Genomic DNA, 27,307 nt, shown 5'->3' on the forward strand with positions numbered 1-27,307 from the left:
TGGCTATTGCGGCCATCACTTCAGCAAGCCAGGGCAGTCTCAGGGGCCTGTCTGTGATGCCATGTGAGAGCAGGAGAGTGGTGGTGGTTCTTCCGCAATCAGCGGCAAATGGAGCCTTTTCCCCTTTACGGATTGCGCACACGATGATCTGTGCCTCATTCAGGTGGTTTCAGGGCAGAAATTAGTAAGTTTTGTCCAAAGGATCCAGATTTTAGCCAAGGAACCAGTGGAGTGCGAGGAGAAAGCAACCATTCACGTCGCCATCTTGGACAAGCCCCCATACAAAATAGATTTAGCATAAAAGTGATCAGCCACCATTTTTTTTCTAATTTTCCATTTGCGTTTTTATAGTCACTTTATCCAATATTGTCAGAACAATTTCTAAATGTTTACAGTCCAGACAAACATAGAAAGGTAAATCTAGGCTAGGAGAGGCAAAGTCTAACTTCACCCTCCATGTGTATCAAGGCACAGTAATCAAGTCTTTTGGAAAGGAGTTTTCCTTGGAGTTTATGCTAAGGGCAATCTGCTTCTGGAGCTTACTTTGAATTCCCTTGTGCAACTTCCTAGGAAGGCAAGCTTATAAACAAGGAACTGAATTAGCTCTGTGTTTGGAAGGAAGGAAGATTTCACTGGATCTGAATTGGTGGTTTAGGTTGTAATCCACCTATGGCCTGATCATTCTATGTACTATACAGAGTCATTTCTCGAGTTGAAGATTTTACTAAATATGTCACCCTAGCATACCCTTGTGTCTGCTCATGGAAGTGGTCTTTTAATAGTTCTGGTTTAAATTGAAGACATAAAATATCACACATTACACACATTGTAATAATTAGGTATTGAATTGGAACAGTAGGTGGACCCAAATACCCTTTTGGGATAATGGTAAAAAGGTGTAAGGTATAAAATTAGCAGCAGTGTCTAAACATAGTTTACAGTGACCGACTGACTGCATAGAACCTTTTAAAATTAAAATGCTACATTGTTAATTACTACATACTGTTTTTATGGAAAAATATATATATATATATATTTATTTATTTTTATTTTTTTGTGATACCTGTAAAAAATGTAGATAAAACATAAAAACATACCACTTTTCCCCCTGACTTCTGATCAAATGGAATCATAGTCAGCAGTCTTGTTTCCCGTTGATAAGTGCAGTAATGTTTAACCCAGGATGTCCCAAAGTGCCCTGCAAAATAAGGACAAAATATTAGTGTCTGTATACCGATTATTCAATATGTCTTATGATCTACTTTGTTTTCTTCAAACAAGGCATGCCTAAAGCCTAGTACACAATTTTTTTTTCAACCCAGACTCCTGAACGAAAAACAAACTGACGAGGAGACACTGCACTAACTATGCAATGTTAGTACAGTGACCGCCCCCACTAAGCTATTGTGTTCTGACAGGGGGACGTCAAAACACACCGGTCAGCATTTTCAGCCTTTGGCTGAGAGCGCTGATCGGATTGCGATTTTGCAGTCATGTCTCTTCGACAGAAGCCAGCTTTTGTCAGACCGGCAGCTGAACACACATGTCCTGAATGCCACCCGATATTCAGCCCGTGTGTACGGTCCTTAAAGCTACAAGGACAACAGTAATTAACCAAGTTGATTATGTAAGCTCTGCTTTAAGTTGGAAGATGGCTTTACCCACCATATCTATACAGACACGCACTAAAATACCATTTTAAAAAGCAAGTTTTGTTTATTTACTGAATAAGCTGTACTTATATTTCGAGCATAATACTTTTATATACACTGCATCCCTCATTCCCTGTGTAACAAAGTGACTTAATTTGTAAATCTACTCCACACTAAATTTTTATTTTAATGTTTTTACCAAAATCTTCTATTTTTTCCCATGAAATAAAACAGGATTTTTTGCCTCCATGGCTTTAAAATTTCTGGAAATATTACATCCTTTAAAGCCAAACTCCAGCCATTTTTATATTAAATTTTTGAAAATGCAGCCAAAATTCATGAATCAGTCAATGTGAAGCAGCATATTGACACATGTCAGGAGTATACAAGGTATATAAACACAAGTCTAGTAAAATGACTAAATAGGGGAAGGGTCCAATATTTCTTATAGCCAATCACGATATGAAACCAAGTATCTACCAAATCATGCTTCATAGCTTATTGTTGTCAAGTAAAGTAACAAAGGGTGTCTGGGCTGTTCTATGAAGATCTGGGAGAGCTCTTGTATGGAGAGTAAACAATGTGGACCCATGAAGAAAAAGAGGGTAGCTGGGACCTTTTTCTTTGTTTAGCTTTGGATAGAGTGGGGAAGAGTTACAATTTCATGTCCGAGTATGATTTCTGTCTGTGACCATTTGGGAGACGTACCTTCATATTTTTTTGCCCCTTCATATAATGTTCCTACAAAAATAAAAGGGCCCTGGACAGGAAGGCACATGCAGTAATGAAACCTTTTCAGATGTGTTAGCCCTTCTCACACTACTAACATGTTATCACTATACATAAAAAAAAAAAAGAAAAAAAAAAAAGACGGCTGGACTTTGCTGACAACAGCTTTGAAAATCTTTATTGGAAGCAAAGCATAGACACAGGAAACAGAACAGTACCACCCATTAACTGCCCACCTCTAAGTTATTATCTTTGTTGTCCCTGTTTTAGAGATTTTCCATAACTTCCTGTCCTGAAAGGAAACGAGGGAATGGTTTCCAATAGAAACATAAGTGATAATAAAACCCCAACAGAGGCTGAAAATTCAGCTTGGAATTGAACTTCAGTTTAATTTGTATGACCTGAAACATTTTTTTTTTTATTCTATGAGAAATTTCCAACTTTACATAATTTTTAAACATATGATTTTAATATACAGTGTGTATAACTTAATAGTCTTTTAAAAATACACATTTAATAACCTCATTGTGTACTTTTCTAAACATGATTGAAATTGCATCACAAGTACAGGCAGTCCCTGTGCTACAAACAAGATCGGGTCTGTAGGTTTGTTCTTAAGTCAGAACAGGTACATTTTTTAAGTGTAGCTCCAGCCAAAAAAAAACTATTTTTAAGCTTTTTGGATAGCATAGGTTAACACCCCTGTAACATTTGTTTTGCTGTCAGTGCCCCTGTTCAGAAGATATCACCTCACTTTCTGTCCCTATGACAATTGGATTTTGAAAATTTGGAGTTGTTGTGGAAGCAAGCCTTGGTGATAAAGCTTCAGTGGAGACACCTTTTCCCATATTAACTCTTACAGGAGTGAATTTCCCTTCCTAGGGGTAGATTTCCTCTCACTTCCTGTTGGCTCCCTCCGTTTGTAAGTAGGGGTAGTTTGTAACCAGGGGACCGCCTGTACTTTATAAACAGATCACAGTTCAAAGCATGTGACCATAAAAAAAAAACGTTTTTAGTTTTACAAAATTTTTTAGTTTTTGCCCAATTTCAGGTTGTCAGAGACTGATTATTTTGTGGTTATATTCAAGCATGTAAAGGTTTGTGCCACACATCCACGACACATGAATTCAATAGAAATCTCCACAGCAGAGTCACTGTAGACCAGTGATGGCGAACCTTGGCACCCCAGATGTTTTGGAACTACATTTCCCATGATGCTCATGCACTCTGCAGTGTAGTGGAGCATCATGGTAAACGTAGTTCCAAAACATCTGGGGTGCCAAGGTTCGCCATCACTGCTGTAGACTTATTGCATGTTTTGGTGTCTCCTCCACCTTTCCCATATACTTCTTGAACTGTCAGTACAGATATACTTAGAAAACTGATTCTTTACACAGGGCGTTTATTAACCACTTCAGAGCCGGAAGAATTTACCCCCTTCCTGACCAGAGCACTTTTTGTGATTAGCCACTGCATCGCTTGAACTGACAATTGCACGGTCATGCGACGTGGCTTCCACACAAAACAAAACTTTTTCCCCCCACAAATAGAGCTTTCTTTTGGTGGTATTTGATCACCTTTGCAGTTTTTATTTTTTGAGCTATAAAAAAAAAATGAGCAGCAATTTTGAAAAATACATTTTTTACTTTTTGCTATAATAAATATCCCCCAAAAATATATTTAAAAAAAAACATTTTTTCCCTCAGTTTAGGCCGATACGTATTCCTCTACATATTTTTGGTAAAAAAAAAAATTGCAATAAGCGATTGATTGGTTTGCGCAAAAGTTATAGCGTTTACAAAATAGGGGATAGTTTTATGGCATTTTTATTAATATATATATATATATATATATATATATATATATATATATATATATATATATATTTATTTTTTTAAATGGCGGCGATCACCAATTTTTAATCGTGAATGCGACATTATGGCGGACACATTTTTTACACATTTTTGGGACCATTGTCATTTATACAGCAATCAGTGCTATACATATGCACTGATTCCTGTGTAAATGACACTGGCAGTGAAGGGTTTAACCACTAGGTGGCGGGTAGGGGTTAAGTGGGGCATGTTTCTAACTGTGGGGGGGGCGTGGCTGTGCGTGACAAGTCACTGATCTCTGTTCCGATCACAGGGAGCAGAGATCAGTGGCAGAATGGGGAGATGCTTGTTTACATTAGCATCTCCTCGTTCTTCCTCCCCGTGAGGTGATCGAGTCTGCAGGACCCGCAACCCAACTCAGGGAGCTTGCTGCGGGCGCATGTCTGCCTCTTAAAGGGCAACGTACAGGTACGTGATCCTGCCTGTATGAGCCCTTCTGCCGATGTATATTGGCGTGAGGCGGTCGGCAAGCAGTTAAGAATATTATAAGGTATATTTGATTATTTTACATTATATACCATGTATAAAAAATCTTTTTATTTTGATGAAGTATTTTTTTTTTTTACAAGATTTTTTTTATTATTATTATTATTATTATCATTACAAATAGAACAACAAGAACTGTGTATGTTAAGAACATTTCATCTATACATTAGAACAGGTAACCACCCTCCTTTCCCTTATAATAATTTATAAGCTTCCTGCCAATATACATTTTCAGTTATTAACGATGATGGTCCAGAAGCACATATTGCTCTTGGACAAGCTTGATGAATGTTCTCCTGATATTCAGGTGAGATTTTATCTATAAAAAAAGGATTATGTATTTTTGGGACTCGGGAGGCAGTGGTTTGTAACACTTCCTTACTTGATGCTGTTGGTGAATTAACACTTTGATGATCCAGAAGCAGCATTCTCATTCTCTGGAATGAGAACTCTGGAGGGAAAAGCTACTTGTGCTTTCCATTATGGTCCTCCTCATATACTTCCATAAAATATTTTTTCATGTCTTTAGGGTACCTCATGCATTCAAAGTTGTGTTTTGTCATCCTTGTAGCAGTCGGAAAATATTTCTGCTCACAATATTTGCAAATTAAAGCTTTGTATTCGGCAGAAATTGCACCGCAAAAAATGTTTTCAAACTCTAGAGGTGGAAAAACAAAAACAAATTTGCCAGACAAATTGTCCCTCTTGCCTGTCAATTAAGGCCTAAGAGGAGGGCAGAAACTATCATCTACAGTACCCTAACAATCACCCAAATGTACAAAATGGAGCCCACAAGTAAACTAAACTGAAGTCTTTCCACTGCAGTGCCCCTCTTTGAGAACTACATAGAGAATTAGTGTTACTTGAACTGTATTCCAGAATTTGTTCTACTTCAGCTGTGAGAACATGCAATAATTTAGGACTTTACATAAAGTCTTAGAAATCTTTCATTAAGGTCTTTGTGTTATATAGTTTGAATACCAGGTCATAGATATATTATTATTGTATCATTGTAAAAGAATATATTCCACATTTCTTTTTTTTCAGAAAAAAAAAAAAAAAAGTTTTGAAAAAACAACTTTTCATAATTTTTCTGTTTTTTTTTTTTTCCAGGCCTTTCCATCTCTAGATTTACTTAAAATGGGAATCTCCTATAAGCTTCCCTACAAACTCCCACTAGTAAATCAGAGGTCCCCTTTTCCATCTCCTTGCAAGCAACACCAGACTCCTCGCACTATAGATGAAAACTGTAATTGCAGCTCACAGCACGGAAGGAATAAGCAGATTACCCACAAGAACTACTGTGTACCCACTTTTCTCCTGGACGTAGAGATATCCTTCCATTGTGTAAGGACTCATCATTTGCTGTTCATGAGGGTTTTCTTTCATCTTCTGCATTAGGGCTTCTACCTCAGAGCGTGTGCCTTCAAACCGATCCCGTGTCTTAAAATTAAAACATAACCAATAACTCAAAGAGACAATGAAATTAACAGTACACAAATGTAAATCTTTCTATACTCCAAGAATATATGTAGCACAAGTTAAAACACTTATCTAAACCACATGGTCTATTATGGAAATAAAACTTGTCTAAAAAATTCAGAGCGATAGGCTTAGAGGAGCAATAGATGTTCTACTTACATTTTGGATGCTAATCGTTAGCTGTGTCTTGAAGTCACTGAAGTCTTTTGCCAGCTCATAGCCATGATGATAAAATGTAAACAATCCTTGCAAAAAAGCCAGCAGCTAAAACATAAAACGTGAAGTACAGCAAAAGAAAATTAGATTTAATTATTTAAAAATACATAGGGAAATTGTCAAAAGAAGCCGCCTATCATATGGGAGTTAGTAGGGTTGCCGGTCCACTTTAAAATAGTGAACAAGATTATGTTATAGCAGATCATCAGCCCAAAGCATAAGGTGACTGGGATGAAAGGGGCAAACTGCTGCATGGAGTTAGTATTGCACATACCTACTGTAGCCTTCTAAACCTTTCTCTATTGGTAAATGCCAGGCTTTTTTGGCAAGTAAAGTTCAGGCATTACTAGGTATGAATTGAGTTTGCTGCTAAGACCATGCCACGCATTTGTTTGATCCACTACTAGAATGGATACTCTCACAAGTATGCACAGGCAGCAAGAAGGGGTGGGCAAGCTTTGGCACTATTAGGTGCAGTATGTATAATGTAGCATGTATGAGAGGAAGGTTTGGCAGGCTGCTGCAGGTATGTGCCTGCAAATTCATACTTGCAGAATTTTCCCCTTCCTCCAGTGATAAAGTCTAATGGAAAAAAACAGAAGAATCTCTCAAGAAACATCACCAGCCTGTAGGGGATACTTGGAAGAGCCCATAGTTGATGTTTTTCATTTTTTGGGGATTGCATCCTGAGACAAATGACTGACTGTGAATGTTGAAAAAAAATAAGACATGAAGGATATTAAATAGCCAGTTGGCAAACCGGGTGTCAGAACTTGAGAGCATGTGATCTCTTCTGAAATAAGGGTTCAGGCAAAGTTTGTGGCAGAGAAAAATATGTGTCGTCTCGAGTCAATGTCTTCATTCTGGCCCTTCAGGAACAGGCAACGTCAGTTCTATGGGTGGGAGCCAATGTGCATAGTGTGGGTCATTTTACGTATCAATGCAACAGGTCAGTTTGTGGGTGTAGGATACATGTCAACAGTTGTAAGCTGGTCGAGGGAATGTCTGAACAGCCACACTCCAATAAAAATGCCTTTATTGTGCAAAATAACAAAAGTACAAACCACAGCAGGTTACAGGATAAAAAATCTGATGCACTTCACACTCTCAACAGTGCTTAGTCATAATAGCTGTTAAATTTCAGCTTTCAGAAGAGGTTTTCAAATATCCTGTGTACATGAAGCCTAAGGCTGCATTCACACCTGAATGGTTTCAGCTCATAAAACGCTTGTAAAACTCCCAAAAAAATACCTCAAAAACGCCCAACAAGCAAAATCCCATTCATTTCAATGGCACCTGTTCAGATCTGAGCGTTTTGTCACCTGAAGCAAAACGCCTAAAAAACGCCCTAAGCTCAAAAAAGAACATAAACAGATTACAGGCGTTTTTCTGCATTTTACATTGGTGACCTAAACAAAATTGCGGCAAAATTGCAGGAAAAAAGCACTACTTTGAAACGCTGAGGTGTGAATGCAACCTAAAGCATGCTGCATTTGCAGACCAAAGCCAATGCACACAGGCCCTTTGCCTGCTTTTCTCCAGTGAAAGTAATGTAGGAGCTCACCTACTTTACAGGTCTATGTGCGTTGAGGTTTTCTCATAAGGCTCAAATTGTTCTTATTATGTAATGCTTGCTTGAAATGCATGACTAAACTGAGCTCTGAGCTCAATTCTCAGTAGAGTGCTTCTTTATAGTCATTTCACATGAAAGCATGTTTTGTGTTCACATGGAGACTAATTCTTGTTTACTCGTGTCAGTACAAACAGGAAACACATAAACAGAGCATTAAAGGCCTTGGTCAGCGTGGTAGTTATTTATATCCAAGGCTGTGTACTAGTTTATGCAAGAACTTCTGTTCTCCTGTGTGAACAGGAAACTGGAAGATTCAGATCTTCATTCCAAATCCATGTGAAAATCAAATAAGCACCACATGGAAAAGAGATATAGCTTGTGTCAATCCCTTTCCATTTAAAACCACAGTAGAGCCTACCAGCCAAAAAAGCATACATTTTTATTGTCATGTTCACCTTGAGCAACTGTCAATTCAATTACTTAAAGTGGTTTTATACTCCACTATAATAAGGCTTACCTGTAGTTAAAAAAAAATCTCGTAAACCTGTATGGTTTAGGAGATATTCCCCTAGTAACGATGAGCTCAGGCGTGTTTGCATGGAGAACGTGATGAGCCCGCCAGGAAGTCGGTGCAGCACTGCACTAATCACAGGCAGTGAGACATTGTCCTGATGTGCGGCTGCAGAGATTGGGCAATGTCTCATTGCCTGCGATTAGCGCAGTGCTGCACCGACTTCCTGGCGGGCTCTGCACGTGTTCCATGCGAACACGCCTGAGCTCATCCCCATCCCCTAGCAATGAGCCACTGATTGCAGTGGCACATGCGCACAGGGGTTTCTTGGCTGGAAGCCCGGTAGACGCCGGACCCTGCCGGAAAGAAATCTAAAGATATCGCCGCTCCGGTCACTCACAGAGCAGCGATAACCTGAAGACATGCCGAGGGAACATGTCAGCTCCCCCAGCGTGGATCGGGCCAGATGTCGGGGCCTCGTTCTAAGGCAAGTATTTCATAACGAGCTAGTATGCGGTGCATACTAGCTCATTATGCCTTTTCCCTTGCAGGTATGAAAAAAATAAAAAATGTCAGCGAGTTTACTACCGCTTTAAATGCCTATAGCTTTTTTCAGTGGTTTTAAACCACATATACCCAGTGAAGTGACTGCCCTCAGGTGATACACAGTGATGAAACAAATACTCCTACATAAGCTGTACCGGTTTCTCTACAGCAGTCTTTCCCCTACATTCATTCAAAGTGCTGAATATACAAAGGATCTCTCAGCTCTGAAAAAGATGGGTGGCGGAGAGCTGAAGTTACATCAGCAAGGAGAGCTCTGTGAACTGATTGGAGGGAAGGGACACAACTCCTTCACACATCACACAGGTACAGAGCTGAGGATGTCAATCCCAGGCTGTGCCCTCCCCGTCACCATTTTTCTCTTGGTGTCAGGTAAACTATGATGCTGATAGCAGAGGAACAGGACAGCGGACAGAAATGACACTTAATGCTCTGGATTAAGACAAGCACATGCTATAGAAAAATATGTTTTTTTTTACGATGTCTGAGGTTTACAACCACTTTAAGAAAGTTTCATGGTTCTGTACATTACCTTCTTTGATAACCGAGAGAATCTTCACAGCATAAATTTAGGTTACAGGGTAGCAGTCCCCCTAGTCCTAGAGTGACTTTAAAACATTGCGTTAAGTTGTTCTTTAGCCTAGGTTCACATTGATGCGATTTGTCAAATTGCATGCCAAAATCTACGGCAATTGCCAGCAAAGGCACCATCCGTATCGGTGCGATGCCGCAATGGTGGCACCACACCGATTCCCAAAAGTAGTTTCTGTACTACTTTTGGCGACTTAGGGGTGCGATTTGTATAGACAGAACCCGCACAGATGTCTCTGTAATCGCCCCCGAAGTCGGACTGATATGCAGGAATGAAATTTCAAACCTGCTGTCAGTGTGATCCTAGGCTAAAAGATATATCCACAGGCAGTGGAAGCCAAGTAGTGTCTCTATTACACACAGAAGACATCTACGTCTGTGGTAGAGAGCTGTATAAAAAGTAGGGACACAGCATGCCATTCTGAGCAAAAGTGAACAGCAACTGCACTTAAAAAAAAAAAAAAAAAAAAGCATACTTCATGATGGGAGTTGTAGTTTAATAATATAACACCAGATAGTTCTAGAAAAGTGACGCTACTTCCACGGTCCTTCCTCACAGTGCTCAGGCATTGCAGGTTTTAACTGGATCCAGCAAAGACGTCACAGTGATTAAAAAGGTAAAAATAAAAAATAAATAAACTATGCAAGTCCAGATATAATAAAATGCTGGTTTTCACTCTAGCAAGGGGCAGAATGACAAACTGAGATTTTCTAACAATCAGAGTTCAGCTTTAAAGTACATTTGCATCTTGTTCAGAATATGAAAATATTTAGTGTACATGATGTGAACATAGGTTCCCGTTAATGTCAATCATATCTGCTAGGATTGCCTCTCTTTCTTTCTGTCTAATGAGGAAAACACAATCTCTCCTCCACAAAAGACATTTAAAAAAAAAAAAAATTTATAATTTTTCTCCCCATTTATTTTACTTTTCAATGAAACCTGATATTCCAAACTCTTCACATGAAATCATGTACAACAATTAAAACTGATGTTTAATAAACGGATCATGAATTAAAGGAGAAGTAAAGTCAAAGCTTTTTTTGCTGTACTTCACTCCGGTGATCCATAGGGGAAGTTCTTTCTGCATACCTGTGATCCATTTTCAGCTGACAGCAGGCTTAAGCCTGCTGTCGGCTGATGTCACAGAGACGGTCCAGGCTCTAAAAAGATTCATATCCATATGCTCAGTATCCATGCAGAAGCCTGGGTCAGCACCTGGCTTAGCGATCTGCCGAAAACCGGAGCCAGCACCTCACGTCCCCTCCATAGCCCAGCGCTCCAGTGAGTACTCATGGGGCAGAGAGTTGGTGAATGACAGTCACGGCTCTCTGCTCAGAGGCGAGGGAAGAACTGAGCAATCAGCGGTGTTTGATTGCTCAGTTCTAACTCCAAGTCAGCGGGGTACAGATACAGCATCAGATCAATGCTGCATCCATCTAGGAGTATAAATGTTTTTATTTTGGTTTTTTAACAGAAAGCCATACTGCTCTTTTAAGAGTGTCCAATGTGCTGTTAGCTGTGCTCGTAAATCGAAATCTGAAGTCCCCTGTCTCCAGATATCTCCACAAAATAATGAAAATGCTAGCGCTCAGGAGGATTATATAAATTGCAAGCAATAATGGGAAATTCGGCTAAAGCCCAGGGCAGGGGAGAAGAGAACTAAAAAGTCCATGGTGAACTAGATAATAGGCCTTTATGGTGAATCTTGAGAGGAAGGCAATAGGGGTGCGCATCTTCACTGGTCTCACGATTCGATTACAATTATCTGGACAACGATTCGATATCACAATGCATCACGATTACTGATGCGCTCCCACTTCCCGTTGGGCCGCCTAGGCAGCCCTTCCTCCCTGCAATCTTCTGGGACACATCACAGGTCCCAGAAGATTGCCCAGCTGTGCAGAATAGCGCAGTGAGACATGTGCACCTGGCTGTGAAGCTGTCACAGTCGGATGCCCACAGTAGTATTGCCAGTGCCGTGGACAGGCAGGGGAGAGAGTGTCTTTTCAATAAACATCAGAAGATACACTTTTTTTGTAGCTGCTGACTTTTAACAAAAAAATTACTGGAACACTATGAATTAAAAATAACCTCACTCCTAGCAGAGTTCCGCCCAAAAAAGTGCAACTTCCGCTTTAAGCACTCCTCGACCCCTGACATGCCTCATTTTTTTGGGTGGGGGGGGGGGGCGTTTCCTCTTTTTAGTGGGGCTTCCTGTCCCAGCCATCTAGGTGCCTCCTCCTCTCGCCCTAGGCGGCCCCTCCCTGCCAGCGATTTTCTTGGATACAACACAGGTCCCAGAAGATTGGCTGGCCAGTGGCAGAGCGCAGTGCGTGCCCGGCCATGGAGCAGCGAGATGTCACGGGTGGGTGTCACTGCCCACAGTAGATATGATGGCTCCGGGAAGAGGAGCGGGGCTCCGTGCGGCTGCATCGCTGGATCGTGGGACAGGTGAGTGTCTGTTTATCAAAAGTCAGCAGCTAAACTTTTTGCAGCTGCTGATTTTTAATAAACTAAAAAATTTGTGGAACACCGCTTTAGGGCGTGGGAAGGGAAACTCACCTGGAACAAAGTCCACACCTTCGGTCTGAAGGTACATCTGATGAATCAGGAAAAAGCTGGACTGAAACATGTTATTTAAAACATTTGAAAAGAGGAGGAAGTGTTAGAATGGAAATAAATAGATAATTTGGCCAGTGATGTAACAAATATTAAACAGATCATTTAAATAATTAAAAATATATGCCTGAAAATGCAGTATGTTGCAAACTGAATATACACACACACGCACGCATACACACACACGCCCAGATGGTATATAAAGGAAGTCATTGGGATATAGCTGGAGCATGAAGGGAAGGGACATGTATACATATGTAACCAATATACATTTTACACGACATATCTGAAGAAACCAGGTGGAGAATTATGAAAGTTACTGTAATTCTGAAGTGAGTCGCATAACATATGGATCAACCAATATTTGCACAAATGATCCTAATGCAAATTAAAAATATATGTAGTAGAGACGTTACTATATGACAGGTATGTGTATATGAATGTGTTTGATAAATCAGAAAAATGAAATAAGAACAATGAATTAGCTGGAAAATAATTGCAGGTAATTGAGCTATAATATAGTGCCAATTTCTAGTTCCTCGTTTAGGCCATTCGGCGTGAAGGTATCAAGAATGTATATCCAAAACGTTTTACGGTCACAGTCTGAATAAAAGTTCAGCTTCGGATACATTTTTGGGTATAGCTTCAATGACCCACACCTGTAAACCTATGGTAGACTTATTATGATGTTCTAGAAAGTGCCGTGCTACACTATGTTGGTCAAACCCCTCCTTCACAAAGCAACGGTGTCTGCCGAAGCGCTGTCTTAGTGGACGGATGGTTCGGCCTGCATATAAAAGCTTACAAGGACATGTGAGACAATAGACAACATAATCAGTGGAGCAGTTTCTATGCTAGGTAATAGCTCTGATCTTTATGCTTAAAGCTCTTTTGCCCATGTCTCACAAAATCACAAGATTTACATAATGCCTTATGGCAGCGATACATCCCTTTAAGAGGAATTAGGCATAGCGGGTTTTTGTCTTTAATGCACTTTAATTTACTGGGGATTATTTTGTTTTTATAATTTAGGGGCCCTCCTATAGGTAACCTTTATCACGGAGAATGGTATTAAGGTGTGGATCTTGCTTTAGAATGTTCCAATGTTTATTGTGAATGTGTTGCATTCTCTTGTATTGACCATGATACCTAGTGATAAACCGAACAGGTTCCTGCTCAGGTTTTTCAACTTTCAGTTTGCCACACACTGCATTTTCTGGCATTTATTTTTAATTATTTTAACGATCTGTCGCATATTGGTTACATCACTGGCCAATTGATCTATTTATTTCCATGTTTACACTTCCTCCCCTTTCAAATGTTTTCAGTGCACTTTTATATTACGGATGTCCCGCTAATTGTATCTAGGTGAACAGCATTTTAGTGGCTTTATCCAGAGCAAAGCATTTAAACTGGCCCCTCTCCCCTCTTTGTATCACTTGAGAAAGGAGCGCGCATGCTCTGAAACGCATTGTGGTTTTCACTTCACCCCAGCGACGTCACACACCTACTGGAGCTGCGCTTCAAGCTGATTCCATCAGCATATCCGGAATAAACACAGGATATGACAGCTTTTTCTTGATTCACCGCGGCTATCGTGGTGGGTGTACCTTCAGACCGGAGGCGTGGAGGACTGTTCCCCATGGGTTTCTGTCCCAGACGAGCTTCCCTTCCCTTACCTTCATGTGTTTGATTTACCACTTGCAATTGTACAATAAATATTGCACTTATAGGCGCTTTTCTGTTTTTTTTTCTTAAGATAGCTCTGCAGCGGTGATCTTTTGCCACTGTGGGGGTTTAAATGTGCCAACTATACCCTTTCCATCCTTTGGTTCATTTATGGAAGCTCTATTATCAGCTCCCACAATGAAAATCACTATGAATGTAGGAGGCGGGCCATTCATTCATCCACCCAGCCTCCATTCAAAGAGCATTTAATTGTGGCTTCCATGGATGGCACACAGGGGCTGAAAGGGTAGGCATAATTGACACTTGACAAATGCCCGTCATAGCGTCAGCTGCGCATCCTAGGCCCACAGCACCAAAATATCACTGCTGCAGGGGTATATGGGGGCAAAAGGCTTCAGATATCAACCCAACATAGCAGCCGCCAGCAAACGGGACATACTTAATGCATGGCAAGTATCGTCCCTATTTTCCAGTAAACATTCATTTTGAGCATAAAGTAAGATACCAAGTCAAAAAAAGTGAAAAACTTACCGGTTCCACAAATTCAAACATTTTCCTCTCTTGGACTTCATGCACTTTCAAAACATACTCCAGCGACACTTCATAGAAATGCTGCCTCATCTGATCCACTTGACTATCCGCCTATCAGGAAAAAAAAAACACAATCAGTAATAACCAAAATAAAAAATTAGTGTCAAGAAAAAAAAAAAGCCGAAATTGAATTCAATAATGACATTATACTCACTCTAGCTCTTATCTTTGTTACAGATATGGGAACTTCTAGATGAGAATGATTTCTGCAAACGCACTTTGTTAATGCCAACAACCAACTGACTGTGCAGGCCACTATAATTTATATTCCAGCAATCTGAACAATATGCTACTGAAACACTCACATTTTATCTTACAGATACCCATACTTTGAAAACAAATGTGCAAGTAGGACTAGGGGTGCACAGATACCCTCTTTTTAAAAGCAAGCATCAGTACCGATACTTATGCTGACAAACTTGCTGATACCAATTACTGATACCATGCGGTGTGATTTGAGCACATACAAAATTAAATCGCACTGCAAATAATCACGTGATTTGAACAGGGATGTGGTGCAAATTCAATTTCTGTGAACCCAGGTTGAAATCACTGACAAGCCTGGATTCACACAGGAGCGGTGCGAGAAGCGGCATGTGATCGCACCACATTCTTGTTCAAACCAAATGAGATTTTCTGCAGTGCGATTTAAGCCTGTTTATTTTGTATGGGCTCAAATCACACCACAAAAGTAACAGTTTTAGGTATCAGAGCATTTGCAGGAGTACAAGTACTACAAGTAACAAGTACTCCTGCAAATGCTTAGTTCTGGTACAGATACCGTATCAGTGCAACCCTAGATAGGACGATGATTGAACTGTATGTAAATCATAACAAAAATTCTTATTTGCTTCCTGTCTGTTAAATATACCTCTAAAAGTGTTCAATTACATATTTTTGATAAGTGTACAACAAAAAAAAAAATAAAATTATGTAGCTCCACCCACCCCATGGTATGGACCTAGGAAATGAGAAGAGATTCGGTAGTTAACACACTTCCTGCCTGCCAGCTCATGTACACTGAATCTCAAAGAAGCTCAAAGAAACTGCTCTTACAGGCTTTTCAGTTTTTATTACATTTTTTTCTGCCTGGAAACCCCCTTCATGTTAGCCAATTCATCCATGCATGGCGTTTTCAGGAGTTTATAGGCATATGAGCTTACAGGCAGAAAACAAAAACCCAAAGTCACGTTTTCGGAGAGGAGCTTGAGCAGAAAAAAAAACGCCTAAGCACCCGAAAATGCACATAAAAGCACAAAAAAGCATACAAAAAAAAATACTCAAGCGATGAAAAAATTAGCTGAGGGGAGGGTTTGTGAAAAAAAAAAAAATACTTATGCTCACAAAAGCTCAATTTTTTAAAAAAAAGTTTGAAAAATGTGCAGTAAAAACGCACGAAAGAACAAAAATGCACAAGCTTCTTCAAGCTTTTAGGCAGAGAAAAAAAAAGCTCAAATGCTTGTCAAAGCAACTTTTTTTTTTAACTCTTGTGTGTATGAGCCCTTATGTTGACAATGCTGTTCCTCCATTGATAAAGTATGGGGCGTGGGTGTTATCTTTGGGCAGAAAGTATGTTACTCACAGATCACCAAGGAAATATATTTTTTTTTTTTTATGTAAAAAAAAGTGAAAAAAAATAATGCAAATGGAAGAAAATAATGCAAATGAGAACACACTATCCACTGGGCTCTGTAGGAAGCTGTACATATTGATTTAAGGAAAAGCACCATTTCCCTACATACAGAATCACTTGTAGGACTTGATCATAGCAGTCTGTGTAAAATAAATATGGGCAAGATGACAAAAGAATGCTAATCTGGCCCAAGGAAAAGATGGTCAATGGGTAACTATTACCAATATGTTAAATGCAATTCACTTGTATACGCAAATCACCAAAACTTCCTGTTTTGTGCCTTTTACTTTCAAGGACTAGAATCATTTTTCCCACTAGATGTCAGTGTCAGTTCATAGATTTCAGAAAGGAAATGGGCTATTCAACAATTCCAGTCTATTGTGGCTATAAAATGTAAATGGATAATTATCTTACAACTGGTAAAACATAATGACAACAATAAACGATTATGAAAACAACCTATTCTGTATAAACATTTGCTGAGTAGCAGTAGCCAAGTTACTCTGCAGGAATACCACGGCAAGGAAAATTATTAAGAAAGCAAACGAAAAACATATATTATGATGAGAGGCCTATCCCTGCATTATGATACACACACACACACACGAGGGGCGTTCAAGTCAAACCAGGACTTTTCATTTTAAAGGTATAAAAAGGGATGCCAGCGTGGCACGCAGTAGTAAGTGACAAATGTGTCCCATTACTGATAGGCGGCACACATGTCGTGGGCCAGTCCAGAAACCATTAATCAAGATGGCAGACAACAGTGTTAGTGCATGCATGGAACAGCGTGTGGTGATGAAGTTTCTTGTGAACCAAGGTGTAAAACCCGCAGATATCTACAGAAGACTTCAAGTACAGTACGGTGATGCTCAGCCACAGTAAGACATTTGAATGGTGTAAACGTTTCAAAGATGGTCGCACGTCCGTCAGTGACGATCCCAGCTGTAGTGGTTCCCAGCCCACAGCAGTCATTTCTGCGAACATTCAGCACGTGAAACACCTGATCCTGGATAGATGCATAACCTGTCGTGAAATTGCACAAGAGACTAATCTTTCATTACAGTACTGATGAAGTGTGTGTGTGGGTGTGTATTTTTTTGGGGGGGAAATGTTGAGGGCGGGATGAGTGGTAATTGGGCATGTCTGAGAGTGTCATGCGACTATTTTGTCTGGCAGTGTTGGCACGCTGTGGTGAAGATGGCTTGTGAGACTTAGGCTGCATTCACACTACAGCGTTTTGAATCGCAGGAAGGTTTGCGCCGATCTGCACGCGATTTAACAGTGCCAAGGTGATTAAGGCAAAACACAGGGCTAACATTCGAGATGCAATTTACTTGAATGACACCTCAAATTGCGGTGTGGGTCTACCACGATTGTCGAGAGATAAAACGTGGTGTAATCACAACAACCCGCATCACAGGATGCAGGTCGCCCACAAATAGTTCCGGGGCTACTTTTGGACGACGTGCATCCCGCGATGCGGGTTGCCACGATTGCAGCACGTTTTATTGCACAACAATTGCGGCAAACCCGCACCGTGATTTGAGGTGTCATTCAAATGAATGGCATCTCGAATGAGAGGCCCGCATTTTGTCATTCACACCTCAGTGCTGCAAAATCATGGGCAGATCCGCGGCTAATCTGCCCGCCATTCAAAACTCTGTAGTGTGAATGCAGCCTTATACAAAAAGTGTGAGAACTTATTGCAGAACATGTGTGTGTGTATAGATATACATCAATATTTTAAGGAAAACAAGATCTCTAGCTGAGCTAACAGTCTCTTCTACCTCCAACGCAAACTCCTTGTCAGATGCTAATGTGGAATTCTCTCCCTCTTCAAGGTGAGAAACAGCCTGTGAAATAAAGGTTCCTGATACTAAGGGAGGTAGAGACCCAGCTGAGACTGAAGGCTTCTGAAATACAGCAACAGATTTTGAAGTGGAAGGACCTACGCCTGCTAACATTGTTAAAGGCCTGAAAAGAAGCCAACAATTCCTTTAAAGTGGCAACAGCTTGCATATAAAAGCTTCTTACAGCTATCAGGTAGCCTAGACCTACAGTTCCCCACACTTTCTTAGGAGGATTGTCCGCCTAGGAAAAATTAGTGAGGGAAAAGCATATAAAAGGAAAATATTTTTTGGACTAAATGTGACAAAACAACCAAATATCCCCTGCTCTGTTAGCTCTCATATATATGGTAAACAGGAGAGACACATACCTTAGGAGCAGCATTGGAATTGGAGGCAGCCGCTAGATCAGTCTGAGCGGGTGGCCATCTGCAGGGGATTTCCTCAGCAGCCATGAGGGAAAACCCTTAGCAGACAGGGAAGGATGCTGTAAACAAGGAGCGCCGATCCCTCATGGCACGCCGCTAGGCCAACAGCTTGCCTGTGTGTACCAGCAAAGCTCCCTGTGCCTCTAGCAGAGGTCCCCCAGACAGCTCTTCCTCGCATGGCTGCTCGGCATCCGGAAATGCATCCCGCCACTTCTGGAGCCATTCGCCATGTCACCTGAGTCCACCCTGGCAGGACCTACTCCAGATCCAAGGACGCTGGGGAGTGGGAGTCGCCGGTTTAAAGTAAAAATGGCAAGTAACCCACAATAAACAGAAAAAAAAAGGGAATCCTTTTGGAAAAAGAAAAAATCTAGCAGACATAGCTACCACTTAGTCTAGCCATATACCACAAGTGTGGGTCCGCCAACCACAGTTACCAGACCAATGGAAAAATCAAACGTTTCGGTGTGCACTCCTGGAGGGTCTGGAAACACAAAACTGAGGGTCAGAGGAAAGGGAGGGGCATTTTAAATTGTGTCTGATTTGGGTTTCCTGTAGAGGGCAGAGCCAATGATCTCTCAAGTAGCTGTCCTGGAAGAAAAAGGGGGAAAGGGATATCGGTCAATCTCTAAGAGAGATTAGAGATTAGAGAGAGAGATAGAGATAATATAAATATAAATAAATATATATATATATAATGTTAGGAGATCTGGTAGCACCATTAGAGGAGTATACATTCTAATGCAGCAATATTTTTCTGGCTCAGTAGGTTACACAATCATAGGGAAGACTTCTGACTTAAAAGTTGTCCAGAAGGAGGGTAAACCACAAAAGGTCATTGCTAAAGAAGCTGGCTGTTCACAGAGTGCTGTATCCAGGCATATTAATGGGAAGTTGAGTGGAAGGAAAAAGGGTGGTAAAAAAAGGTGCACACACAACAGGGATAACCACAGCCTTGAGAGGATTGTGAAGCAAAGGTCATTCAAGAATTTGTGGGAGATTCACAAGGAGTGGACTATGGCTGGTGTCAGTGCTTCAAGAAGCACCACACAGACGTATCCAGGACATCGGCTACAATGGTCACATTCCTTATGTCAAGCCACTCCTGAACCAGAGACAACGTCAGAAGCGTCTTACCTGGGCTAAGGAGAAAAAGGACTAGACTGTTGCTCAGTGGTCCAACGTCCTCTTTTCGAATGAAAGTACATTTTGCATTTAATTTGGAAATTGAGGTCCCAGAGTCTGAAGGAAGAGTGGAGAGGCACAGAATCCAAGACACATCTAAAACACACATACATACATTCATACATACATACATACATACATAGTGTGTGCGTGCAATAAAGGATACCGTGCAACACACATACTAGGAAAATACTGAGACTGACTTCACACATCTCTACTGGTTAACATAGCTAGTTTATTACTTATGATTGATTTTAATTGTTCCCCTCCCCTGTATCTCAATTAAGATGCCACTATCTCCACTTTCTTAGCTAGCTTAAAAAAAAAAATACACATTATATGTCTCTAATACATGCACACTTCCCCTGGTTTGACCAATCACTGTTGCTCACCTCTCCCCTGGGTCACCAATGCAGCCCATTGCAAATACAGCTGGGGAGGAGCAATGATCTGTAAGGGTAACCTGGTAAGCTGAGTATATGGGGGTCTGGGGTACCCCATTTTAAGACAAGTCACTTTGTCCTGCATAAAATAATTCTTCAGGAAAGATGCAAAGATTCCACAAACTCACACTGCACACAGAATACAACAATTTACACTTGTGCTTGGCTACAAAAAAAAAGAAAAAGTGGTGATTGGTCAGTCTGGAATCAAATTCTTTATCACTTGGAATAAAGAAACTGTACAAGAGACACATGATTTTGTAAAGTTTCACTACAAAAATGCCAGCAGAAAGGGCCTTACCAGAGCAAAAATAATCACAGGCTAAAAAAGATTAAAAAAACAGCCCAGTTTAACTCCAAATATGTCATTCATAATAATGCTTAAAGAATGATAGCAAAATCCCCCTCTACTGTGAACGTAGAACAGACCTGAGGAATGCCAACTTCATGCCAATAACTTAACAAGGGATTATATCTACTGCACTGTAAGTGTTTGGTGCTGTGACTTTCCCAGGAGAGATGAACAGGTGGCACTTACTCGGTACCAGCCTGAAAAGGTTTTCCTGCCAAGACCATTGTACATTCCTTCCTGATGTCTATATAGACAAACACCCACATCTCTGCTTCCTGGGAAAGTATATAGACAGCGCTTCTAAATAAAGGAATTTGTTATGGGTTTATTTTATGCTGCATCAAATTATCCATAAAATATTGGATTTTACATTTAAAGCTGCATAAATAAAGCCTAGAAGGCATCGTCTATAGCAAAAAGCTCAGTCAGCTCATGATCATTCTCTTATGTCATGTACACACGGTTGGACTTTCCGGCAGAAAAAGTCTGACGGAATAATTTAATCAGATATTCCGATCATGTGTGGGCTTCAGCAGACTTTTTTTCTAAAATTCTGACGGACCTAGAAATAGAACATGTTTTAAATCTTTCCGACTGAATATATTCCTATCGGGAAAACCGTCTGTCTGTATGCTGTTCTGACGGCCCAAAAACAATGCATTGGGCAGCTATTGGCTGGCTATTGAACTTTTTTTCTAGTCCCGTCGTACGTCACGCGTTCTAGACGATTGGACTTTGGTGTGATTGTGTGTAGGCAAGACCGCTTCATCAGAAAAAATGCCAGTTTATTCTGACGGAAAAACCGGTCGTGTGTATGCGGCATAGGGGTTTCTCAACCTTTTACGAACAAGGCACCATTTAAAATGATGCACAATCTTGGGGCACACCTCATTTTAAAATGTAAAAAAACTAAACTAATAGTTTTACATAATGTAGCAAGATTCACACATGTAGGAGACACAACGTTTGAAAGATTTTATTCTTTCCAAAGCAAATACACCTTTGAGCACAGGTACTGACTAGTATTCCAAGGTTTCTCTTCTCCCTCAGTTTTCCTCCCTCATTCAGCTAATGTGACCTGAGTGCTGACAGAGAAGGGCAGGGAAGGGCAGAGAGGTGCAGGCGCCCAACGTTCTGCTTATCAGCCAATTACATCATTGATTGTTGGGATACAGAGGGTTAGAAGGTTGTATTGGTGCACAATGAAAACATGTGGCTTTGTGTAACTAAAAGGCAGACTTGATCCACCCACTGGCTTGTATACACTTTTTAAGAAATATAGGCATTTTGCCAAGGCATCCCTAAAGAAACCCCTGGGCACCCTGGTTGAAAAAGGCTGCTCTAACACAACTACGCATCTTCTAAATATTACTAAGAACTGGACAATCCTCTCAAGACCTGCTTTGAAAATGTAATGTTATTGGTGGCTGTGGGGAAATACAAAATCAGGGGCTTTTAATTGGGGTTATGCAATATGCCCAATAGGGATAGCAAGGATTCTGTCCCCCAAAATTTCAATTTGTTAACCAGGGCAGAATGAAGGGAGGCAACACAAAAGATGATACGAGTCATCCATGCAAAAATCGTAGAAAAGAGGATTGTTTCCCAGATAGCAAGTAATTGTGCTAAAAAGTTGTAAAAGTTTGAAACTAACTTGCTAAGCTTTTCCTAGACTTGCCAGGCTTCACAGGTTTGTTGAACAATTGCAGCAAGTCCAGATTGCATGACACCAGATCAACTTTATTTGAAAACATTCTGCAAGTCTGCTGCAAGTTCTGTTTCAGTTATGTTGTGCAATATAGTCATCCCACCACAGGGGTCACTGTGACTGAATTTTTATGCTGTAGACTTAGAGCTCTTGCTGTAGACTCACCACTGCAACTTTGCTAGAGACTTGCCATGAAAATTTGCTACAAATTAGAAAAGTGAAAACTAGAACTTGTGCTGTAAGTGCTCTGCTAGTGTACAACTTGCCACTGAAAATGTGCAAGTTAACAGATTTCTAATTCAACACTGCCACAAATTTGTAGCAAGTTATCCTTGCTATCTAGGTAGTCATTCCCTCTGATTCCATTGTGTGGTATGTGTAGCATACCCATAGGTTAGATTGTAAGCTCTTATGAGCAGGGCTCTCTTAACTCTTAACTCTCTTGCATTTTGTTGTATTGTAACTGTACTGTGCCCCTTTAGATTGTAAAGAGCTGTGCAAAGTGTTAGTGCTGTATAAATCATGGCTAGAATATCCTGGCTATAAATCTGGCTAGAAATAATTTAAAGTGTTTGTTACACTAACATTTTATATTCCCGATATGTGCCTGCTGTATCATGTACATGTATGAAAAACTATCCTGTTCTCTTTGTATCGCTTTCTTTGTGTGAAATCCTTTGTATTCCTGACATTCCCTCTGCTTTCCTAATAAAAACTAAACATACCAAGTAGGAGAGCACAGCATGGTCATTTCCCTAGCTATGCTGGGAATTCAGCCTGCTCTCCTCCAATGATCAGACTTGTCCTGAAATGCTTCCCCCCTGCACAGCCTTTCACTGGAAAGCTCAGTGTGCTGCTGCTTTACCTCCCCAGCTCTTATGCAGCTGAGAACAGAGGGAATGTGATCACTTATAGAAAAGGGAAAAAAAAAAGGCATTGATGTTTTTTTAGTAGCTATACACAAATGTTTTGCCTTTCATTTCTATTTTAAACTTAATAGATTGTTTTACAAGGTGATAGCTTACAATCACTTTAAATGCAATGTGAAAATTAATATAAACATCTACCTCTTGACCATAGATTTGCTTTAAGAAGCATTGCCCTAAATGGCATGGCTGACCTGTGTTGTTGGTGTGTGGCATCCTTTCACTATAGAGCTGTACAAATGCTCTCATGCACTTACACAGAAAATAAAACACAATCAGTATTAGTATAACACACACACAGGGCTTGCTCACACTTGACTAAATTTTTAACGCTTAAACGCTCCTATAGCGTTAGTATGGGTGTTAGACTGGTATTTTTCAAGAGTTAAAGTGGTTGTAAACCCAATAAAAAAACAAACTGCAAGACAAAGCCGCCGGTAACTGCACACTAGCTGAAGCAATGGTACGAACATGGCATTGCTTCAGTGCGCATGTGCCCGATGACGTCGTCACATGCTGATACAGGGGATATCACCAGAACCGTGCAGGTTTAAGAGGTATCTGGGGTAGCTACAGGTAAGTCTTAGTTTAGGCTGACCTGTAGTAAAAAGTGGATTGTAAGAGCTTACAACCAGTTTAATGACTAGTTAAAAGGGCAACCCAAATACCTTATGGGCAGTTTTGCATCATCTGATGAGCGTTTAGGCCCATTAAAAATGCTACACAAATGCCTATTCCATTACAGGCAATAAACTAATCTTAAACAAAATTCTTCAAAGTGTAACGGTTTCACTAAAAAGTAGCACCGTTATACATTGTGAAGAAAAATAAAAAATAATGCAGTTAAATTAGTGGTATTCCATAAAACAATTCAAAAGTTCACTATAAACATCCACCCAGTGATTGTGCTGCTAAAGTCCAAAGTGCTTCTGCTGTTTAAATCGCAGTGATTCAATCTTTTCCAACATAGATGTCTTTAAATAAAACCTCTCCTCATAGGTGATCCCTCTCCACAACAGAAAAGAACTCGCCAAAATGATATGCCTCCCACTCGCATGGTTTGCAAAAATTGCTCTATATTTCAATGCACCGATTCTTGCCTCATGTGGATGTTACTGCGTGCCTCCACACAGTTTGGTAAATGGCCAGATGTCATAAGAGAAAAGTTGGAAAGGATTTTATCCCTGTGATTTAAACAGCAGAAGTACTTTGGTGGACTTTAGCAGCACAATCACTGGGTGTATGTTTATTGTGGACTTGAGGTTGAATTGTTTTATGGAAAAAAACACTAATTTAATTGTATTATTATTTGTTTATTTCGTTTTTTTCACCAAGTATTCCCTATTTTTTATATCACAGCGCTACTTTTAAGTAAAGCGGTTACACTTTGAAACATTTTGCTTATATTTTTAGTATATGGTGGCAGCGTTGAAATCTATTTAATTTGAGATACTAGGTCACAATTTGTATATTAGTAAATTGCAAAGGTTTTCTCTACCGCGCAGAGACTAATTCTCCGTACACACGACCGGACTTTGAAGGACTAGATCCGATGGTCTTCCCAACGGACGTTCGGCGGAGTTCTGATGGATTTTCCGAACGACCAGACTTGGCCACACACAAGCACACCAAAGTCCGATGGATTCAAACATGATGACGTACGACCGGACTAGGATAAAAAGTTCATAGCCAGTAACCAATAGCCGCCCTAGCGTCAGTTTTCATCAGTCGGACTAGCATACAGACGAACAGATTTTTTTGACCGGACTCAAGTCTGTCGGAAAGATATGAAACATGTTTTAAATCTAAAGTCCGTCTGATTTTTAGACAGCAAAGGTCCGATGAAGCCCACACACGATCGAATTGTCTGCCGGATTCGTTCCGTCTGACCTAGTCCATTGAAAAGTCTGATCGTTTGTACGCAGCATTAGTTTTCATAGTAATAAACTAATCTTAATGCCCCGCTATTGCCTGCCAGATCATTTGCAAAGAGTTACCATAGACTTGAAAAGGAGGTGTTGAAAAGCTTCAAACACCTCCTTAGGTCACATGAGGCTTCATTTTTGAAGCAATCCTAACGCTTCAAGTTTTGATAGTGTGAACAGCACTGTATGCTGTCCATTATGTCATTTGCATAAGCGTTTGAGGGGCTTTTTAAAAGAGAAATAAAGGGATTTTTTTCAGTTTCATACTTACCTAGGTGAATGTAGCAGCGGCCCAATGCTGTATGTGTCCCCCGGCACTTCTACACGGAGAACTGAGCGATTTAACACTGCCAATGGCTCAGTTCTCACAGCTCCCCAAGCAGAGAGCTGCTGACTGTCAATCAGCAGCTCTCTGTTCTACTCCTCCTCGCTCACTGGAGCACTGTGGAGGGGCGGGGAGTGGCTGTCTCAGGCTCTCTGTGGCTCGCTGAGATGGTGGGTGTCAAGACCTGGCATCTGGTGGATCCCGACTTTGCTGATGTCACAGAAATCAGTCCAGGCAACAGAGAGCGAACTTCAGACCACTCTCTGAAAACAAGTCACAGTAGTGCAAAACGAATTGCACTCCTGTGATCCATAGGAGAAGCCCAGCCAAATGAGCGTTGGCTGGACGTCTCCTTTAACACCTCTCAAATGCCTGATTTTAAATGCCACAAGAATTCCACAATGCTAGAAACAGGGGTTCTAATAAACACAATCATCTCTAATTTTTCCTCTGAGGCTCCAAGGCTGGTCCTCATGTCCATGGCTTAGAAAATGTCACTTTGTAAATATTTTTCCCCTCTCTACTTTCACCAACTGATTTTTGAGAATAGTGCTGTACCACATATAGTATGATTACTATTACCATGTACAAAAATTGGTGATTTATAAACATCTGGTGTTAGTTTGGCGAGGTCCTGTATCAGCATCCAGCTGTACCTCAAAAGCTGAAGGTCAACTGCATCTAAAGGATTTTGTATAACAGTCTAAACAGATCCCAAATCCAGTCGCGATGTGATGCACAAGTTTTATGAAGTAAAAAGAAAAAAAAAAAAGAAAAACATTTTATTTTTTCCTGTCCTGAGAGTAAAACAAAATCCTTTCTTCATCTGTGCTTCACACTCTCCCCCTCCCAGACATTGCAGCTCACAGTGGGAGGGTTTCCAAAGCAGAGGCAGGGCTGTCAATCCAGGAATCAGTGGGCAAGACTAGGTGTGGCCAGGTACAGTGCCTTGAAAAAGTATTCATACACCTTGACATCTTCCACACTTTGTCATGTTACAACAAAAAATGTAAATGTATTTTATTGGGATTTTATGTGATAGACCAAAACAAAGTGGCACATAATTGTGAAGTGGAAGGAAAATAATAAAATGGTTTTCAAAAATTGCCCCCCTGAGTAAATACTTTGTAGAACCACCTTTCGCTGCAATTACAGCTGCAAGTCTTTTTTTAGGTCTCTACCAGCTTTGCACATCTAGAAAGTGACATTTTTGCCCATTCTCATTTGCAAAATAGCTAAAGCCCTGTAAGATTGGATGAAGAACGTCTGACCAGCAATTTTCGAGTCACAGATTCTTAACTGGATTTAGGTTTGGACTTTGGATAGTTTTATGCCGCGTACACACGAGCGGACTTTTCAACATCCAAAGTCCGACAGACTGATTCCGTCAGACTATTCGATCGTGTGTGGGCTGCAACGGACTTTTGATTTACCAAAGTCTGACGGACTTTAGAATATGGAACATGCTTCAAATTTTCCCGACGGAACTCCGCCGGACCCGGTCCCTTCGAAAAATTTGCTCGTGTGTATGCTATTCCGACGGACTAAAACCGACGCTAGGGCAGCTATTGGCTACTGGCTATGAACTTCCTTATTCGAGTCCAGTCGTACGTCATCACGTTCGAATCCGTCGGAGTTTAGTGTGATTGTGTGTGGCCAAGTCCGCTCAGTCGAAAAGTCCGGCAGAACTCCGGCAGAACTCCGGCAGAACTCCGGCAGAACTCCTTCGGAAGTCTGTCGGACATAAGTCCTCTCGTGTGTACGGGGCTTTAGATAAAATGCCTCTTTGTCTCAAAAAGCAAGTACGGTTGCTTGCACACTGCTTCGTTTGCCGTGTTTCCGGTGTGTTTTGCACCAACTCAAAAACTGCAGGTGCATTTTTGATGCATTTTCCATTCCCTTCAATGGAGAGGTGAGTTTTTTTTTGTTT

At 40.6% G+C, this 27,307-nt stretch overlaps 1 protein-coding gene across 4 annotated transcripts in view; it reads right to left on the reverse strand.

The window, feature by feature from the left end:
- ARHGAP26 (Rho GTPase activating protein 26) overlaps positions 1–27,307 on the reverse strand; it is a 724,944-nt gene that overhangs the window by 518,037 nt on the left and 179,600 nt on the right. For all 4 annotated transcript variants that reach the window (XM_077473114.1, XM_077473113.1, XM_077473112.1 and 1 more), the window contains exons 6-9: positions 14,543–14,653; positions 6,404–6,508; positions 6,076–6,205; positions 1,098–1,198 (exon numbers count right to left, since the gene is read on the reverse strand). In XM_077473114.1, the coding sequence (XP_077329240.1) occupies positions 1,098–1,198; positions 6,076–6,205; positions 6,404–6,508; positions 14,543–14,653 (447 nt within the window). The remainder of the gene's footprint in view (positions 1–1,097; positions 1,199–6,075; positions 6,206–6,403; positions 6,509–14,542; positions 14,654–27,307) is intronic.

Source organism: Lithobates pipiens, unplaced genomic scaffold (assembly GCF_037356315.1).
Source record: "Lithobates pipiens isolate NorthernLeopardFrog02 unplaced genomic scaffold, aLitPip1_a1.2 Scaffold_8, whole genome shotgun sequence".
Classification (NCBI taxonomy): domain Eukaryota; kingdom Metazoa; phylum Chordata; class Amphibia; order Anura; family Ranidae; genus Lithobates; species Lithobates pipiens.